Raw genomic sequence first — 19,919 nt, 5'->3', positions numbered from 1 at the left:
TTTTTTTGAGACAGAGTCTCACTCTGTCACCCAGGCTGGAGTGCAGTGGTATGATCTCGGCTCACTGCAACCTCTGCCTCCCAGGTTCAAACAATTCTTGTGCCTCAGCCTCTCGGGTAGCTGGGACTACAGGCATGTGCCACCATGCCTGGCTGATTTTTTGTGTTTTTAGTAGAGACAGGGTTTCACCATGTTGGCCAGGTTGGTCTCGAACTCCTGACCTCAGTTGATCCACCCACCTCGGCTTCCCAAAGTGCTGGGATTACAGGCGTGAGCCACCGCGCCTAGCCTGTTTTTGTTTTTTTTGTTTTTTTAGACAGAGTCTTTCTCTGTTGCCCAGGTTGGAGTGCAGTGGTGCGATCTCAATCTCGGCTCACTGCAACCTCTGCTGCCTGGGTTCAAGCGATTCTCCTGCCTCAGCCTCCCAAGTAGCTGGGATTATAGGCACCTGCCACCGCGCCTGACTAATTTTTGTAGTTTTTTAGTAGAGACGGGGTTTCACCATCTTGGCCAGGCTGGTCTTGAACTCCTGACCTTGTGATCCACCTCCCTTGGCCTCCCACAGTGCTGAGATTACAGGCGTGAGCCACCACGCCCGGCCATCATTTGTTTTAATATTTTGTTAGAATCTGGATCCAAGTCAGATCTTGCAGTACTTTTTTGTTGTTTGTTGTTAAGAGACAAGGCCTTGCTCTGTTGTCCAGGCTGGAGTGCAGTGGTGTGATCATAGCTCACTGCAGCCTCGAACTCCTGGACTCAGGTAATCCTCCCATCTCAGCCTCCCAAGTAGCTGGTACTACAGTTGTGTGGCACACAACCACACCTGGCTGATGGTATATTTTTAAGCTTTTATTAATCTGTGAATTTCTTTACCAACACACCTTTACATTCTTCCTTTCCATCTGTGGATCATTTGTCCTATTATTATGTGTACTGGATTTTGCTGATTGTATTTCTGTGACATTTTACCACATCCCTCAAGCCCTGTATTGCCTGTAAATTAGTAGTTGAAACTAAAGGCTGGATCAGATTCAAGTTTTTGAAGTTTTGGTGAGAATATTTCCTAGGTAGTGGTGTTTACTTCCTTCAGGGGCCCACAGTTTCTGATTGTCCCTGATTGAGTCATGTTAGTTCATCATTGCCTAGATGTCTTGTTCCATTAGAGGCCATACAATGATAATGTTCTCTGTTTTTCCTTCTTCTTTTATTACCTGAAATATTTCGGTAAAGAGAAACTTCCCCTCATTTACTATTTGGCTTCCTTTATTTCGTATAGAAAAAGCCAGATACATGCTTGCTTGATACTTTCTCTTTATTTACCAGTTTTCAGAATGATAATTTCATTCTGTAACGTCCTCAAGGTGAGGTGGTCTGCATCTTTGTTTTTTGAGTGTAATTATAAAGGTATGAATTTAAACATATTTGATATGTTTCAGTTTGTTGCAGTTATTATTCTTATTGATGCTCTAATTGCCCCACTGTTGGCCAGTGGGAGCCTCTTCAATTTGGTTTCTTGGTCCTTTTGACACAACTCTAGTAGTCTTTGATGGCTCCCTGGCTTTCTGGTATAATGAGATGTTTTGAGCACATCTTAGCATTTCTTGCCCCAGAGCTGGAATTAGCCATTTCTCTAAGGAATGATGGTTTCTTATGGTGGGAAGGGGTATCTATTTAAAGGGTACTATCAAAGGCAGGTCGGTGACCATTTCCTTTTGATTCTCTGAAATCTAAACAGATGAAAGTGCCAAATGTGGTGTCCAGCCTGGCTCCATGGAATTTTTAACATGGAGTTCTCACACAGCATATGGTCATTCCTCAACTCGCCACTTGATGTCACTGCATAGTCAAATGAGCATTCAAAAGTACCCTGCAGTGATTTGTGTTATTTCTGATTCTGTTGAAAGCAATGTTAATGAGATGGTGGAAGGCAAATGTACTACTTCAAATGCAAAAGTACTCTATCAAATAACGCAGTGAGTGCATTCAATGACAAAATTAATTCTAAAATGAAAGCCTGGCATCCTTCATTCAGTCTTCCTTCTTTATGACCTTGTGAAGAGATGTTTACAAAGGAATTATACATTTATTAGCATTGTTAATTACTGGAGCTTTTAGATGAATAGAATGCTGTGAAAAAAAAATAGCACTATCAGAATATGTTTAGTATTCACAAGAGGCAATAGAATTATCCTCACACTTAGACCAGCCGCAACACTTCAGACTACTGTCCTTTCTCTATGCACTTAGGTTAGAGTTTGGCCTTTTCAGCTCATTTCAGCACCGGGTTCTCAATAGGGACCAACAGCAGGAGAAGTTTGATGGTCTTAATGAAACTTTCAGGGTTTAAATGAAATGTCTAGATATAAAGGAAAAAGTTGGAAACCAGGAGTTTATTTTCAAGGTAACCTATGCTCCAACCCAGTTCATCACTCAGTGGTCGTAGGACCTTTGGTGTATTGCCAGCCTCACTGCACCTCAGTTTCCTCATCTGTAAGATGGGCATGAGTACCTAGCTTTTATGGTGTTGTGAAGATAAAATAAGATAATATCTGTAAATACCTACTCAATCCTAGACATGAGGTAGACACTCAGTAAATGTTAGCCTATTCTCCTCCTAACTTTACCTCCCTTTGAGAATTTGATCAAGTTTTATTAGAATTAACAATAAAAAAGTCAAAGTTACTGCAGATACACTTGGGTTAGAACCTCAACAACTCCAATAATTATGAGTTTTATAACTTGCAGCAAGTTGTTTAATCTTTCTGAGCCTCAGTTTTCTCATCTATAAAATAAGATTTGTAAGGCATGATTGTGAAGGCCAGTTTCATTGTGCATTTGAAAGAACTTTGTCAGCTGTCAGCACCTAGGTTGCTGATGTCACTTTTCCCTCTAAATGACCGGGCCCCAATGGAGGCCACTGGCATCTTGGGAAGTTCAGCCTAGAGAAAGAGAAATTTGGAAGAAAGAGCTCAACTGCTAAACCCTTAGGGGGTTCCCACGTTACCACTTAGGAGATTTACAGACCAGTGTTTGCCCATGTTCCTAGACAATTCAACCCTGTTTGTAACCACAGGAAGTTGGGGCCAAGGGCTTTCAGTCTTAGCACCCTTGCTTTGCCCCCTCACTTCGATTAAAAGGGGACTTGCTCAGCCCTGCTATTGAAAATAGCCCCCTGTGCTTTTCTGTCCCTTTATCCAGCTTTATTTTGCTTTGCTTCACTTATAATCAATTGCATTATATATCTCTATCTACTCATTTATTTATCGCCCTCTCCCCACTAGAATGCAAGCTTCCCAAGGGTAGGGCCTTTGGCTAGAATATAACAAGTATTCAGGCCGGGTGCGGTGGCTCAAGCCTGTAATCCCAGCACTTTGGGAGGCCGAGACGGGTGGATCACGAGGTCAGGAGATCGAGACCATCCTGGCTAACACGGTGAAACCCCGTCTCTACTAAAAAATACAAAAAACTAGCCAGGTGAGTTGGCGGGCGCCTGTAATCCCAGCTACTCAGGAGGCTGAGGCAGGAGAATGGCATAAACCCGGGAGGTGGAGCTTGCAGTGAGCTGAGATCCGGCCACTGCGCTCCAGCCCAGGCGACAGAGCGAGACTCCGTCTCAAAAAAAAAAAAAAAAAAAAAAAAACACAAGTGTTCAATAAGAAGTTGGTGAATTGGCCATCACGGTGGCTCACATCTGTAATTCTAGTACTTTGGGAGGCCAAGGCAGGTGGATCACCTGAGCTCAGGAGTTTGAGACCAGCCTGGGCAACATAATGAGACCCCATCTCTAAATAAAAAACAAAAACAAGTTGGTGAATGGATACATGAACAAAAGAGCTTCATCCTTGCCTCTCCTGTGCTTCTCTCTCTCTGCTCTCTCCCATAAAGATCTTGGTCCCCATCATAGCTTCAGTTGTCACCAGTATGTTGGTAACTCTCCAGCCTGACCTCTGTCTGTCTCCCCTGAATGTCTTGTCATCCCATCAGACTTAGCATGGAGCCTGAGACAATGTGGTTTACCCACTCATTCATTCCTTCATTCGAAAGATAGTGGATTCCTTCTTCACTTACTCTGTACCAGGAACTATTTTAAGTGTCTAACAGTAAAATGGATGTCATGAAGTAATGTCTTTGCCCCTGGAAGAATTCAAGTGCCATCTGGATAGACGGGTGACACTTATGCCATGTGACATTTGCACTAGGTGGGAAGTTTGGTTCAATTTGACAAACATTTATTAAGTATCTCTAATATTTAAGCCACTTCACCTCTAAAAGCCTTGCCGATGATAAGATTCTGTGTCTCAGCCTAACTAATCGCCATTTTCTCTCCCCCTACAGCTTTCAGTTATCCCGTAAGTCTTTTATAAACTCCCACCAGGCAGGGGCTTCAGGCTGTTTCTCTGTGGATGATGCCCGGGTCAACACGTCTCGTGCTGCCTTCTCTCCCAAGCACCATCATTACATTTCCAGCTCCCAGGAGGCATCACCACCTAATCCTCCTCAAGAATCTCCCAAATCAGCATGTCCAAAACATAGTGCAGATTTCCACGCAAAATCAGATCCCTTTCTGTGTTCTCTTAGTGATGGTCCCCTCCCTCTTCCTACCCACGCTGTTCCAATGTCATTCTGACTCCTTCACTTCTACATCTAATTATTGGCTCATCCTGGTCAGCTCCCAGCTGTCCCTTCCTTCCCTTGCATCTACACAGGTCTTCATCATCTCTTGCCTGAATGATGGCCATGGCATTGACTCCCAGCTCTCCCATTTCTGACCCTTCTAAAGTGTCCTTTTATCACCACCTGCCTAAGGCACAGGACTGATCACGTCGCCTGTCTTTGCTCAGAAACTGAGCCTCCCCAGAGGCTGCTCAGCTCTGGCTGGGGGCCTCAGGCCCATCCAACCAGACATTGGGGTTTGAACAAAAACCCAGTTAGTAATGAGATGCTTCATTTCCACTAGGAGAGGGTGGGTCAACTTTGGGTCCCAAATGTTTGACCAGGCAGTAAAGCCTAGTCAAAATGCCCTATGATGGCACTGACTACCCTCCACACACAGCACCACTCCCATGTCGACCTGATCTCAGAGCGTTCCACCCGCCCCCACCCAACATGACTCCCACCCCGGACACAACATCTACTTCCAGACCTTTGCTCATACGTCCCCAGCTCCTCTCAACCCTCCCCAGCCTCTGTTTGTTGGAAGTTCTGTGAGGACAGAAGGTTGTCATATTGTTCATTGCCAGCATCAAGAAGAGATACTCTATTTCCAAACAAGGTCACATACACAAAAAAGGTAGAGATGCTCAATAAATGCTTAATATCACCTCTTTCTTAATACCTTCCCTTCGTGTTCTAAGTCAGAACCTGTCATTCGCTATTCCTCACCCCCAGAACATTCTGGATGTACCTTCCACCTTCATTCCAGCATTTCCCTCCAGCCAGCGTAATCCTTCTGTGTGTTTCTCTCCCGACCACCACACTTCGAGCTCTCGAGGGTGGAAAGACGTCTTATCATCCTTACAGCTCTTATGGTATCTGGCTTGCATTTTGTGCTCGGTGATGTTCAACTCAATAAGCAGGGGTCTAGCCTGGCTGAATGAAACGCTTATTGTGTGAAGCCTGTCTTCCTGTTGCAGCGAGACTGTCAGTTCCTGCTCTGACACTTCTTTTGCCTAGCACAGGGCTGCATGCACAGCAGACCGTACACCAGTGTGTGTTGATCCATTGATTGTTAAAGTTTCGAAGTTGAGTGGTCAAGCTCAGAGTCATTCTTCCTCCCTGCATGCCTGCACCAGACACTCCCTGAAAGATAATGCGTTATGATTTTTTGCTTCCTTGGACGCAAGCCCCACTTCCCTCCACTAGCCCTCACTATTGCCTGTGTCATCTTTCCCCTTTCTAACTCTTCCAGACCTTTTGAGTCAGCTCCTTTTGTGTTTCTGGAATCAGGAGTGTGTGTATGTTTGAGATTCCTCAGTTCCCATGGTAACCAGATGCTTTATTCGGAATACTGAGCTCTGACATTGGGTGAGATAAAGCACTGCCCTGGAGGAGAGCTTCTTTCAAGATGAGGCATTTATAGATAGAGACATATTCACAGGCTTACAAAAATAATGTATAGACTTCACGTTTATTTCTTTTAGGGGCTCAAAGCATTTTATGAGCATTTCTTAACTCACCTTCAAGCGCACGCACTGTTACTGTGCTCCATGTCCAGATTGGAAACTGAGGCAGGAACCAATGAGGCAAAGTGTCTACGAATACAAGCAGAGTCAGCCAGAGCTAGGCTCCCTTCATACACCAGGGGGTTCCTGGTAGGGTTTGGTTTCTGGCTTGTTCGTGTGATTCTGTGATGGGAGTCAGTGTGGTTGGTTAAATTAGCAGAGAGAACTCATGTATCTGTTCCCGTAGCCCACCCAGTTGGTTTGTTTTCCAGTAAAAGGATTCTACGATGAAGCAATAGGGAAAATTTTATCTGCATTACCAGCATTTCAGTCTGCCTGGGAATAAATATAAAGAATTGAGGGTTTTCCCAGAGTGAATAGGAATCCCTGAATGATGACATTCTCCATCTCACTCTCTGCTGGGTTTCCTTCTGCTTCTCAGCCCCTTCTCATTGTCCTTTGCCCTGTCCTCTTTCTCCACCCACCACTTAGATATTAGGATTCTAAGGAGCAAGCTTCTGGCCTGCTGTTTGCACAACGTCTCTACCACATGTCGCTTCTTACCATGATGATAGCCAGTACCTACTTGCTGGGCACTCCCAAGTTTCTGTCACTAGATCCTTCTCCTTCCCAAATCAGTATCTCTGACTCCAGTTCTGTCCCAAGCCTAAGGAGGTTTTTACATGGTCAGACACACATTTAGATAATAATTTTTGCAGAGGGACCTTAATATTCATATGTCCCCCAAACTAAATCATGAACACCCCTACAGCTGCCCTTCCTGCCTAATGTTACTCTTCGGCCTTTAATCCCTATTCTGGTTAGCGGCATCTTTTTCTACCCAGAGGCTTAACTGGAAGCCCTGGAGAATCCTCTCTTCCTTCCTGTCTCTTACCTCCCTCTACATACAGGTACCTCTCAAATCTGCCTTTCTCGCACCTTCATCATCTCGCACTTGGCTGTTCCTGGGCTCCAGTGGCCCCACATCTCTCAACCCCTTGCCATTTCCCCTGTCCCTCCACTGCTACCAGAGGGATCCTTCCAAAACACAATTGGATGATGCCAATCCTCTGCTTTAAAACCCTTTCCAGGATGGGCGTGGTGGCTCATGCCTGTAATCCCAGCACTTTAGGAGGCTGAGGAGGGTGGATCACCTGAGGTCAGGAGTTCGAGACCAGCCTGGCCAACATGGTGAAACCCCTTCTGCACTAAAAATACAAAACTTAGCTGGGCATGTGCCTGTAGTCCCAGCTAGTCAGTAAGCTAAGGCAGGAAAATCACTTGAACCTCGGAGGAAGCGGTTGCAATAAGCCAAGATCGCGCCACTGCACTCCAGCCTGGGTAACAAAGCGAGACTCTGTCTCAAAAAAAACCCTTTCATAGGTATAGCTGTGCATCTAGGATCCGGTTCAAACTCTTTAGCATGTCTTTCAAGGCCTTTGCATCTGGCTGCAGTGGATCCACTTCTCCTGTTTGAGTTCCCACCGCTGTCCCCTTAGTGTGTGCTCAGATGTTGATTATGTAAATGAGTGAGCGAGACTTACGTAAACACTTCACTCACTATGTCCTAAGTGCTGTCGTCTTTAGCTCTGTCAGGCTGAAGACATCATTTTTATTGTTTAGCCCCGAATTGTTCATTTAACCAAGGGGTCTGATATGTTCAGGCACTATGTTAGGTGTTCAGCATACATCAGTGGCCAAAAAATGATAAAAATCCCTGCCGTGGTGCAGCCTATATTCTAGCAGAGGACACAAAACATAAACAATAAACTGAATGAGTAAATTATATAGTATGTTAAAAGGTGATAAGCGCCGTTAAAAAAAGAAAGAAAAAGTAAAACATAGGAAGAAGATTGGGATGGGGTTAGGGAATGGGGTTACAAGGTTACAAAACATTTTAAGAGTAGGCCTAATTGAGAAAGAGAGAATTGTTCATTAAGCCAGTTCATAATATTACTTTGTTATTTTTTTAGTGGTATTTTTTGTTTTTATTTTGTTTTGGAGACAGGGTCTCACTATGTTGTCCAGGCTGGAATGCAGTGGCTATTCACAGATGTGATCAGAGCACACTGAAGCCTCAACTCCTGGCCTCAATCAGTGCTCCTGCCTCAGCCTCCCAAGTAGCTGGGACCACAGGCATGCATCGCAACACTCGGCTACATGATATTTCTTCTTCTTTTTTTTTTTTTTTTTTTTTTGTGGAGACAGAGTCTCACTCTGTCGCCCAGGCTGGAGTGCAGTGGCGTGATCTTGGCTCACTACAAGCTCCACCTCCTGGGTTCACGCCATTCTCCTGCCTCAGCCTCCCGAGTAACTGGAACTACAGGCGCCTGCCACCACGCCAGGCTAATTTTTTTGTATTTTTTTAGTAGAGATGGGATCTCACCATGTTAGCCAGGATGGTCTTGATCTCCTGACCTCATGATCCTCCCACCTCAGCCTCCCAAAGTACTGGGATTACAGGCGTGAGCCACCATGCCCGGCTGTGATATTTCTTTAGATTACCATCATGTCCCTCACCCTGGAGTCAGGAAAAGTCTGTTCTGAGCAAATTGCCAAGTAACAATAATAGCTACTGATTGTTGTGAGCTTACTATGTGACAGGCTCTGCAATGAGCAGTTTGCACAGTCTTTTCTCCTTTAATCTTTACAGTAGCCTTCAAAGACTGATGTTATCACTATCCCTATTTTACCAGCGAAAAACCTGAAGATTTGAGAAATTAAAGAATTAGCTTAAGACCTAGAAAGGGCAGAGCTAGGATTTGAGCACACATTAGCCGTTTTGCCTCTAACTGATGAAGGAAGACATTCGAGGACCACTCCTTTGGAGCTTTCCAAAATCAGTACTTAAAGAGCCAACATTGTCCCTTTACCTAGAGAACAATTCAGTGTCACAGCCCAAGTAGGGGCTGCAGAGAGCACTCAACACCTGCTTCTACCTCCAGCACCTGTTTCATTTCAGACAAATGGTTCTCAATCTAAAGACATGGTTCATAAAAAACTCCAGTGTCTTTTATTGCCTGAAAAAAGTCTTTCCTGAATGTTCATCGTCTGTCTACTAATCCAGTTTCCTCTCATTTGAACTTCAATGAAGCTAGAGCCCAACTTTCTTCATCTCCCTTATTATCTCTTCAATATACTTGAAGAACCAAGCCTCTGCTATTCAGAATTGGTCTCAGTTTCATCCATGTTCAATAGCTGTTGTCTAGACGTTAGAACACCAATCCATTACAGACAACATCCTGGGTGTTCACATCAGTGACCCTGCAGTCAACATGCTGAATGCTTGTCCAGCATGACCAACCACTTGTAAAAGAGCAAAGCATGATTCAGAGGACTCCACCAAAAATAATGCATTATTTGGCCTAATCTTGGCCTGGTACAAATTCAGACTTTTGAGTCATACAGCTCATTAGAAATCGGGATGTACTTGACTCTAATAAAAATTTTAGTGCAACCCAGATTTAGAGTGGTATATTTAGGGTAGGCTACAAGACGAATTTTGGGACAGAAGCAGATGACGTAAGGGAGAGAATAATAATCTTGAAAAGAAAGACTTTATTGCTTCTCTGTCCCCAATTTCTGCCATCAAAAGAAATGCCAGATTTAGGAACAGTCTCTTTCCTTACTAGAAAAAGAAGGCTTTCATGATTTAAGCAGAAGAAAGGATTTATGAGAAGTGATTTCTTTATTTGGGGCATGTTTAAAGCTTGTGTGGGGCCCTTCCAAGTCTTCCTTGGGTCTTTGCCTTTGTTAGCTCTGAGTTTTTTTTGTTTTGTTTTGTTTTGTTTTGTTTTGTTTTGTTTTGTTTTGTTTTTTGACACAGGGTCTTGTGTTGCCCAGGCTAGCCTAGCTCTGTTTTTGAATGAAGCTGCTACAAGTCACTGCTGTGATGAATTCAATCACTAGAGCTGCTCTGCTGTGGAAGGGGCGTTAGCTACCATACTCCCATACTCATTGCTGCAGCTCTGCCCGAAGTCCCCTGTAGTCTTCCTCCTTCACATGGTGGTGACAGAGCAGCAGAAAAGAGGTGCAACCCGGCAGTAGAGGGAGCCAGAGAAAACGGTGAAGGCTTGGCCTTTGGGAAAGCAAACCTACTGTCCCCTTGGGATATTTCAAGAAAGAAAGGGAGGCTCACATTTGTACTCGGCTACTGCATTTCAGGCCCCGCATCAGAGTTTTTCACGTCCATTACTGCATTTAACACTCATACCTTTGGAGGAAAAAGAAAATTTATCTCCTTTTACAGATGAGGAAACTGAGGCTCAGAGAGGTAAAATCAACCCGTCTAGGAAGTAGTGACTCAGTCCCCAGTCTTACCACTCTAGCATGCTTGTCATAATAAGCGTGGTGAGTGACTTCTTTTTTCTAAAGATTCCCCCTCTCTCAGAGGTCATGTCCTTTCTTAACCAGTCCTTGCTCTTGAACCCCCAGGCAGTTTGGTGGTTATGCCAAGGAAGCAGACTACGTAGCACAAGCCACCCGACTGCGTGCTGCCCTGGAGGGCACAGCCACCTACCGGGGGGACATCTACTTCTGCACCGGTTATGACCCTCCCATGAAGCCCTATGGACGGCGCAATGAGATCTGGCTGTTGAAGACATGAGTGACCCACTGAGCCAAGAACTTCCTGGAAGCGTGCCTCTGTGTCTCCTTCCTCAGGGGGCAGGAGGGGACAGTACTTCCCAAGTTCCAACTGCAAGTCCAACTTAACCAACTTTCCTTCAAAGTCAGTTACTGCCAATTTTCTGAAAAAAGCATGTTCCATATACTAAGTCTCTTTTCTCACGGTGGGAAATAGTACAGCCAAGATAGGCAGCATCCTTCTCATTGATTTAGAAAATTCTGCGGTAGACTAGAAAAATCCTGGCAGCTTTTCTCCAGCCATCTGGGTCACTAAAAACTGATTTTCTAAAATTATTGAATTTGTATTTTGTTATTAAGGGGGAAATGTGATTTGTGCCTTTCATCTGTGATTCCTATAAGAGCTTTGTCTTCAGAAAAACTAAAAATAAAAGGCATTGACTTAAACAGCTGAGACAAATCATAAGTGTAATTATTTCCAAGGTTCTACAGTCCTGAAGGTAATATAGGTATGAGTACTATTGATGGTGTTTACCATTGCAGGAACCCTACATTTAGAGCTCCTAAGTCCTTCAGAATATAAACCCGAAGATCCCAGGACACACACCATCCCTAAACTAGACATTTCCCATGACAGTTACGTATCACTCTGTGATTAGAAGTTGAGGATTATGTTTGCAACTGTGATCTGCAGAGAGTTCCAAGAGTCACAAGAGCAGACTGAGAAGAAAAATTGTTGCGCTGTGGTGCACAGACAATCCTGAAGACACGATATCTGCCGGAAGGATTGGTTCAGGAGGATGAGATGAGAAGCAGCTGGGGTCCAGTTTCATTAACTGAAGAGGATAGGAATGAAAGAAACAGTGCAGTTTGGCCTGCAGAGAAGGACACAGATGCAAGGCTGTGAGCAGGAAGCGGGATGCAGCTGAGCTGGAGCAGAGCCCGTGCGTGAGCAGGGGAGGATGAAGCGCTCAGTGGGCCCAGGGCGTGTAGAAGGTACTCTGATCCTCATGGTGCGCCAGGGCCCCACACTCTCAGCAGCCCTCCCTAGGACAGCTGGACAGGTTTTCAGGGAGAAACCCACCTTAGCACCCACCCACACCCTATTTGCTGTTTCTGTAGGAAACAGAAAAATAAGCTTTAATCCTCACCATGAAGAGTTCTTACTGGACATAAAGTGGGGTTTCCTAAGGAGAGGAACAAGAACTATATGTCATCATCTTTCCTGGAGTCCTTTCAGCAGTCTTCTGAGGGATGGGCCATGACCATTTCTGAAGCTCCTGCGTGAAAATCATCAGCCACCCAGCCTTGACTATCAGACACCATGCCTAGCACTTTGCATGCAGTGCCCCACTTATTCCATGGGCAACTCTGTGAGGAAGGTACTGCTGTTCCCACACACAGATGAGGAAGCTGAGGGTCCCACAGGCTCCCACACTTGGGAAGACTTGGAGCCAAGACGACAGTGCAGCCACAGAGGTCTTATTACATGTCAAGGAGTTTAAGTTTTGTTTTAAGAAAACTGAGGCCGGGCGCAGTGGCTCACACCTGTAATCCCAGCACTTTGGGAGGCCGAGGCAGGCGGATCATGAGGTCAGGAGATTGAGACCATGCTGGCTAACATGGTGAAACCCCGTCTCTACTAAAAATACAAAAAATTAGGCGGGCGTGGTGGCAGACGCCTGTAGTCCCAGCTACTCGGGAGGCTGAGGCAGGAAAATGGCATGAACCCAGGAGGTGGAGCTTGCAGTGAGCCGAGATTGCACCACTGCACTCCAGCCTGGGTGACAGAGAAAGACTCCATCTAAAAAAAAAAAAAAAAAAAAAAAAAAAAAAACAGAGTAAAAAAGGAAAATTGAAAAGTGCATGGGCAGCTTTGAGCAGGAACATGATACTGTTATGTTTCAGAAAGAAAGTTCTGTCTACAGTCTGGAAAAAGAATATGACTGGAGACAGAGAGACCAGTCACAAAACTAAATCAAAACTAGATCATGGCAGTGGGGATGGAGAGAACTAGACAGTTTGGAGCAAGAGAAGAGGTTAACAGGACTTGGTGACTGGTGAATGAGATGAGGAAAAGGTTTGAAGAAGATCAGGGCATTGCTCCAAACTATGCCACTGTGGCAAATTGGCTATTTTGAGCTGAAAGCAATGGAGAAATGGCAGATACAGGAAGTGCTGTCTGCCCTCCCCTTTTCTACCTAAAAGCAGTATGTAAATTTCCCCTGAGAAAGGTGCTCTCGTTGTACTAGGAAGAGGAGAACATGCTTGTCACCAGGGATGGGAAGTCAATGCCAAGATGAGGCTGTACAAACCTTACTAAAATTACCCTTATCTTTCATCAGTTACTTATCTTCCATCAGTTTCCTAGTTACTTTCCCATCCCCCTTCCAGCCCAAACACCTTTTTTCCTTTGTCATGTCTCCACATTTCTGCTCCTGCCCCCTTGGACACATTTTCTACACAACTTCCAAAAGAATCTTTGCTTTAAAATTCTTATTTTGCACTTAGACTAAAATTTAAACTCCATTTTATGACCTGCAAGGCCTTGTGTGATTTGGCACCTTCTGACTACTACTTTCTTTCCAATCTCTCCCTTAATACCCTTCTGCCACAGTGGACTTTGAACACACGCAGCCCTTTTTTCCCTAGAGCCCTTGCACTAGCTGTTTTGTCTGCCTTTCCCTTTTCACTTCCTTTTCAAATGGCCAGGTCTTCTCATCCTACAGATCCTAACTTAACTGCCTCCTCTTCAAAGAGGCCTTCAATGGCCCCTCTAGCTAAAATAGAGTCAGTCGCCCCTATAGTTCTCCATCATACCATGACATTTTTGCTTTTTTCATAATACAAACCACAGTAAAATTAGTTTTCTTTTTCTCTCAGATCCCCAGGTGTCAAAGGTCTTGAGGAACGCTGTGTCCTCCGGAGTGATCACAGCCCAGTGCTGGACATCATGGGATGTAATTTTTTAACTTATTCATTTCCTTTTGTGTGTGTGTATCTCTCTCACACAAGACTGTAAGTTTGATACGGAGGATCCCTATACCTGCTTTGTTCCCCATTGTGTGCCCAGCACCTAGCTCAGGGATCTATCATTTAAGAATGCACGAAACTGTAACAGAAAACTAACAGTAGCTTAAGCCAAGAATGTTTACTTTTCCCACATAGTAAGAAATCCAGAGACAGGTTCAGTGCTCAATGTTGATGTCTCTGTGCTTGTCTTTCTCTCTGCCTCAGGGCTGCAAGGTGGCTGATGCAGCTCCTGCCATCTCATCCATGTTCAAGGCAGGAAATTAGGGAGATGAGGACAGGCTGTATCAGTTGCATCTGTCCCATTTTATGAAGAAACAGAAGCCTTCCCAAAACCCATCAGAGTTCTACTTTTATCTCATGGGCCAAAACTAACACACAGGGCCATCCATAGCTGCAAGGGATAGTGTGTGTTGGGCTTTGTAGCCTCTCTAGTGAGGAGCAGCAAGGAAGAAGAATATTCAGAATGGCTTTGAGGTAGCTGATCAACAGTGTCTTTTGCAAGGGGACTATGTGAAGATGTGTATACCTGAGGTCAAGAGTTTGGGAAGATGGGAAACAGCTGGAGAGATGCGTTGAGGCCAGATTGCAGAGGATCGTAAAGACTTTAATTCTATATTCTCACTTCTTTTTTTTTTTTCTTTTCTTGAGAGAGAGTCTCGCTGTGTCACCCAGGCTGGAGTGCAGTGGCGTGACCTCGGCTCACTGCAGCCTCTGCCTCCCGAGTTCAAGCGATTCTCCTGCCTCAGCCTCCCAAGTAGCTGGGATTACAGGTGCGTGCCACCATGCCCAGCTAATTTTTGTATTTTTAGTAGAGATGGGGTTTCACCATATTGGCCAGGCTGGTCTCGAACCCCTAGCCTCAAGTGATCCACCTGCCTCAGCCTCCCAAAGTGCTGGGATTACAGGCATGAGCCACCACACCCGGCCTATTCTGACTTCTGAGCCAAGGCACATGGCTCAGGAGCACTAGCTGCCTCCCCTCATGGTGTCTCCTGCTTCCCCCATCTCTCCTCTCTCCCGCTTTGAAAACCCAAAACAGTGGAGCATGGTCAAGACGAGGAAGGGAGGAAGCATCTTCAGTCCCCTACCCACAGGGAGGCCATAGCAGGTGACTGGATGATAGTGATAGAATGAATTAAGAGAAAAAGGGATTCGGAGCTAGGGAAATGAAGGAAGTTTATCCTTGTTCTGGACTTAAGAATGAAAAACAGAACCAATGAGACTAGGATTTCTAATTGTCCATCTGTGGATTAGTAAAGCAATCTTTTTTCCTGATTCCCAGTTATCCTCTTGTCAGTATCTTTCCCAAAATATACTGATGGAAAAACCGTCTGGCGCCATCTCACTCCTCTCTAGGGCCTGGATTGGGGCGTATGGCTAATATTTTAGATTGTAAATTGGAAAGCAGTAACCAGAAGAATACAGATATTAGTAAAATCTAAACTGTACTCTAGGTTTAATGCTAAGGACTACAGCCTGAAGGCTGCTGCCTCAGCCAGGCGCATTGGCTCACACCTGTAACCCCAGCACTTTGTGGGGCAGAGGCAGATGGAATGCTTGAGGTCAGGACTTCGAGACCAACCTGGCCAACATGGTGAAATGCTGTCTCTACTAAAAATATAAAAATTAGCCAAGTGTGGTGGCACGTGCCTGTAGTCCCAGCTACTCAGGAGTCTGAGGCACAAGAATCATCTGAACCCGGGAGGTGGAGGTTGCAGTGAGCCAAGATCGCGCCACTGCACTCCAGCCTGGGTGACAGAGCGAGACTCTGTCTCAGAAAAAATAAATAAATAAATAAAAACCTGCTGCCTCTGCAGATTAGCATATATGAGGATGTTTTCCCTCCCCCAGAAGCCATCTTCCTGAGGCATGAATATTCCTTGCATGTTTTGTGAGCACCACCCAGTAAAATTTGTTTTGGATGCTCCACAGCACACCACCACATTCTCATGCTCGTCTGAGTGTTTAAGGGCCACAGGGTGACTGTATGTAAATACAGTGGAAGGCTTGGCTGAGCTCAGGGAGTTAATTGGTCATCACTTGTTTAAGAAAGACCACCTTAATTACATTTGGCTTCTCCACTCCTGAGTAATGTTACTTTGATCATGAGCACAGTAATTAAAGTTTCATAGCATGCCGCATTGGTAGGTATATAGTTGATTGAATGCCATGGATCTTGCCTTTGAATTTATATTTCTAACTAGCTCTGGCCTTTTTCTTTAGAAGTAATTTTGTTTCTATAGCAACATTATTCTAGAGGAACTGGGGACAGACCCAAACAATATCCACAAATGCAGAATCAAGAATCAAACCATGTAAGGTGGAAATGCCTGAGTGGGCTGAAGGTATGGCAAGAATTGGTGTAGGCCATGAAGAGCTATTGCATAATCAAACTTCAGGTAAAAAGACCTCCTCTCTCCTTGGCAATAAATTAATTAGACCCTCATCAAAAAGTCTTTTTTTTTTTTTTTTTTTTTTAAGATGGAGTCTCACTGAGTCACCCAGGCTGGAGTGCAGTGGTGCGATCTCGGTTCACTGCAACCTCCGCCTCTTCTGTTCAAACGATTCTCTTGCCTCAGCCTCCCGAGTAGCTGGGACTACAGGTGTGCACCACCATATCCAGCTAATTTTTTTGTATTTTTAGTAGAGATGGGCTTTCACCATGTTGGCCAGGCTATTCTTGAACTCCTGACGTCAAGTGATCTGCCCACCCCGGCCTCCCAAAATGCTGGGATTACAGGCATGAGCCACCACGCCCAGCCAAAAATTGTTTCAAGAGTGGGCTCAAACCCCAGCCTCTTCTCATATCCTGCCTCTTGCTCCCTTTTGGGTTCCTTACCTTCCAGCAGCACTGGAATTATTGCTGGTTCCCCTGGCAGCCTCCCCACCACCCCTCCTTCATGCCTTCACTCACACTGCTCCCACACCTACAATCCCCAATCCCTTTAGAGTCCAGCTCAAAAGTCTGAATTCTTCCTTGCTCCCTTCAGGAACACTCCATTTTCTCTATGATTTACAATCCCCACCCCACACCCATAGCATAAAGGATGTGTGCACCATAGATGCTCCATTCTATTAATGTAGATTGGCTGGAATTTTAAAATATGAGAGCTATTGATAGCTAATATTTATTGAGCATTCACCACATCCCAGGAACTGTGCAAACTTGTTACATGAACTACGTTACGTATTCTACACAGCCCTATGAGGTGTTCACTAGCACCATCATCTCTACCCCATGTACAGATGAACTGGGGCAGTCGGAGAGGCTCATTAGCATGCTCCAGGCTACACAGATGATCTGTGACAGAGTCAGAATTTGAGCCCATGCTCCTGTCCGTTCTGCAATACAGTACTAAATGCTCAGTTCAATGGCCGGTTTCCCCAGCTGGCAAGAAAGGAAATAAGGCAGGGTGTGAACCTACCAGTGAGTATGCTGGGTGGTTGTTCCCTCATCCCTGTATAATTTACTCCATGGCTCAGCCAAAGTGGCAGTGATATAATCTCTGTGTCCCTAGGGTATGTGCCACTGCCTGGAATTTAAATGAACAAACTCCATGAGATCAAAACTCCAGAAGCAGCATAGATACCCAGCAGCAACCTATTTGCCGCTTGTCAAATCAGCAGCCCTTGTTTCCTCTCATAAAGTAAAACTCAGCTAAAAGAAATTCTTATGCCACCAATACAAACACAAGACTATTGCCCCTTCTTACATAATGTCTATGGCAGACTTCTGAATATATAATGTAGGTTTGTGATCCTGTTGTCTCTGCTTACTTTTTAGAGCCCTTTCTTAGGGGCTAGCAGATTGTGGATTCACACCAGGGTGTCTGCCGGTGTGAGCAGAATGTGTCTTATGATGGGGGGCCCTAAACTGGAGGCACAGCCCAGCAAAGCCTTGACCATTCTAAGAATCAAAAGGAAGCTTCAGCACTTGGATGTATCTGCAAAGGCTCCATGGAGGAAGTGGACTTATGGGAGTTGATTTAATTATTAGGAGAAGAGGCTTCTTGGTCACTGGAGAACACCACCCTTGCCTCCTTCCCTCACTCAGAGGATCAGGTGTCCCACCTTCCATCCAAAGCTCATCCTGTCACCTGTGCTGGGGGCCAGGTCTCTCACTTCCTCAGGAATTTCATTCTACCATTTACTCTGTCCTTGTTATTTCAGTCTCTCCCTGGCCTCTAGCTCCTCCTTCTCAACATAAATTCATGCTCACATCTCTTTAATTGGAACAACAAAAAACATCTTCCTTCAATCTAATCTTGCTTTCCAGGTACATCTCAGCTCTCTCATTACCTCTATAAATTGCCTTAGAAATGACTATACACAAAGTGTTTACATCCTTCCCCCTCATTTCCTCTACTCATTGACATTTACTTTCTCTAAAACTGATCATCATGAAGTCCAGCATAGTTGGCCTTTATCAGGCTGAATAGCTCCTTTGTACTGATCAATACTGAGACCCCTCCTTCTTCCTGGTATTCTTCCTCTGGTACCTGTGACCTGCCATTCTCCAGGTGCGCCTGCCTCACACTACCTCCCCACTTCTTTCATAGGTGCATCTCTCACTGCCCACCCCTAAATGTTGGTGTCCCCAGGAGGGGATTCTCTACCCTCTTCTGGCTGCATCATGTGATTGCGCCCACTCCCAACAGCAGGTCATCCATGACCATGAAAATTGTGCACATGGGTTCTGTGACCATCCATGACCTATTGACTCCTAAGTATTTATTTACAGCCCATCTCTCTTCTTGACTTAATTTTTTTCTTCATCTCATCTCCTTTCAAAATGTCACCCTCAGGCATGTGGAAATAAGAAATGGGTTAACTGCTGAGACATACACTGAATAATTCCTCTTTGATACAAAAACATAACAAAAATTCTGGGTTTTTTTTTTTCAGACAGTCACTCTGTCGCCCAGGCCAGAGTGCAGTGGCACAATCTAGGCTCAGTGCAACCTCTGCCTCCTGGGTTCAAGTGATTCTCATGCCTCAGCCTCCCAAGTAGCTGGGATTACAGGTACATGTGTCACCACACCTGGCGAATTTTTGAATTTTTAGTAGAGATGGGGCTTTACCATGTTGGCCAGGCTGGTCTCAAACTCCTGGCCTCAAGCAATCTGCCTGATTAGGCCTCCCAAAATGCTGGGATTATAGGCAAGAGCCATTGCTCCTGACTTTAACATGACAAAAGTTGTAAAAGTGCCATTTGTAAGGGCTTCTAAGGAATGGATAAGATCCACCCTCTTTTCGAGGTCTTTTCCTAGTAGGAAGAGAGGTAGAGTCAGGGAAATATTCATTTCTTCTTCAAGTTACACATACTTCACAGTGTGTAAATCTCAACTATTTAATTTACCAACCCCAATTAGACGTGGTTTTCTTGAGTGCTGATGTTTAGTATTATTTATTTTTGTAGTCTCAGTTCCCAGCCGAGTACCAGTATATAGTGAAAGCTTGGTGTATGATTGTGGGATGGATAAATGAATGAATGTGTTTCCCAATTCATGAAATTGCTGAAAGAAAGGTGAGGAATGAGGAGGAAGAGGGGTGTCCTGACTGTGCCACCAGCCTGCTACCTGCTTAGGATGCCAACAGGAAGTTGGCACATGAGGAAAAGTATAAAAATGCAGAAATAAATCCGGATGCTCAAAATGCGTATATCCAGTGACCTACTTGACATATTCATACAAGGAATTTGCAGATACTTCAAACAACACGTCCAAAGTTGAGCTCTCACTGCACACTTTTCCTCCCTCCTTTTCATGCCTCCATCTTCCCCATATCTCTAAATAGCACTACCATTCACCTATGTGCTCAAATCAAAACATAAAATCACCCTGAATAGAGAGACATCTTCCTTGTTAGCTGGACGGCCCTCAGGCATCATGTTTCTCCCTATGTGACTATCATCTGAGCTCAGAATATTCCTCTGGGCAACAGTATCATCCCCCTCCTTGGGAATCTCACATTTGCATTTGAGCAGGCTGCCAGCTGTTTCCTGTCTCCCCCCAACTTCTCTTAAGTAAAGTGGGGGGATGGGTGGGAAAGAGTGGGGACGTTTCCTGGAGCACAAACCTACAGTGCCTCCAGCCCTGCCTGGCCAGGAGTGAGAACTTGGGAGGCCACATACATTTTTCT

At 44.9% G+C, this 19,919-nt stretch overlaps 1 protein-coding gene, 1 long non-coding RNA gene and 1 other non-coding gene across 4 annotated transcripts in view; 1 reads left to right on the top strand and 2 right to left on the bottom strand.

Annotated features, from left to right (window-relative positions):
* HEBP1 (heme binding protein 1) overlaps positions 1 to 11,199 on the top strand; it is a 26,904-nt gene extending 15,705 nt beyond the window's left edge. The window contains exon 5 of the mRNA XM_025403466.1: positions 10,596 to 11,199. Within this exon, the coding sequence (XP_025259251.1) occupies positions 10,596 to 10,767 (172 nt within the window). The 3' untranslated portion in view covers positions 10,768 to 11,199. The remainder of the gene's footprint in view (positions 1 to 10,595) is intronic.
* Positions 832 to 18,963, bottom strand: LOC112635361. 2 transcript variants are annotated; one of them, XR_003121899.1, is made up of 3 exons: positions 5,911 to 5,962; positions 5,405 to 5,799; positions 832 to 2,127 (listed from the first exon to the last, which is right to left on the bottom strand). It is a non-coding gene; the product is annotated as an uncharacterized LOC112635361 (long non-coding RNA). The 2 variants fall into 2 exon arrangements; XR_003121900.1 differs by lacking the exons at positions 832 to 2,127; positions 5,911 to 5,962 and adding exons at positions 6,177 to 6,344; positions 18,820 to 18,963 and having other exon boundaries at positions 5,234 to 5,799.
* Positions 13,618 to 13,708, bottom strand: LOC112635703. The gene has a single exon (XR_003122038.1). It is a non-coding gene; the product is annotated as a small nucleolar RNA SNORD88 (small nucleolar RNA).
* Positions 18,964 to 19,919: the final 956 nt, after the last annotated feature.

The sequence above is a fragment of the Theropithecus gelada genome, chromosome 11 (assembly GCF_003255815.1).
Source record: "Theropithecus gelada isolate Dixy chromosome 11, Tgel_1.0, whole genome shotgun sequence".
Classification (NCBI taxonomy): domain Eukaryota; kingdom Metazoa; phylum Chordata; class Mammalia; order Primates; family Cercopithecidae; genus Theropithecus; species Theropithecus gelada.
Note: the sequence above shows the minus strand (reverse complement) of the source record. Positions and strands in the feature narration are given on the sequence as shown.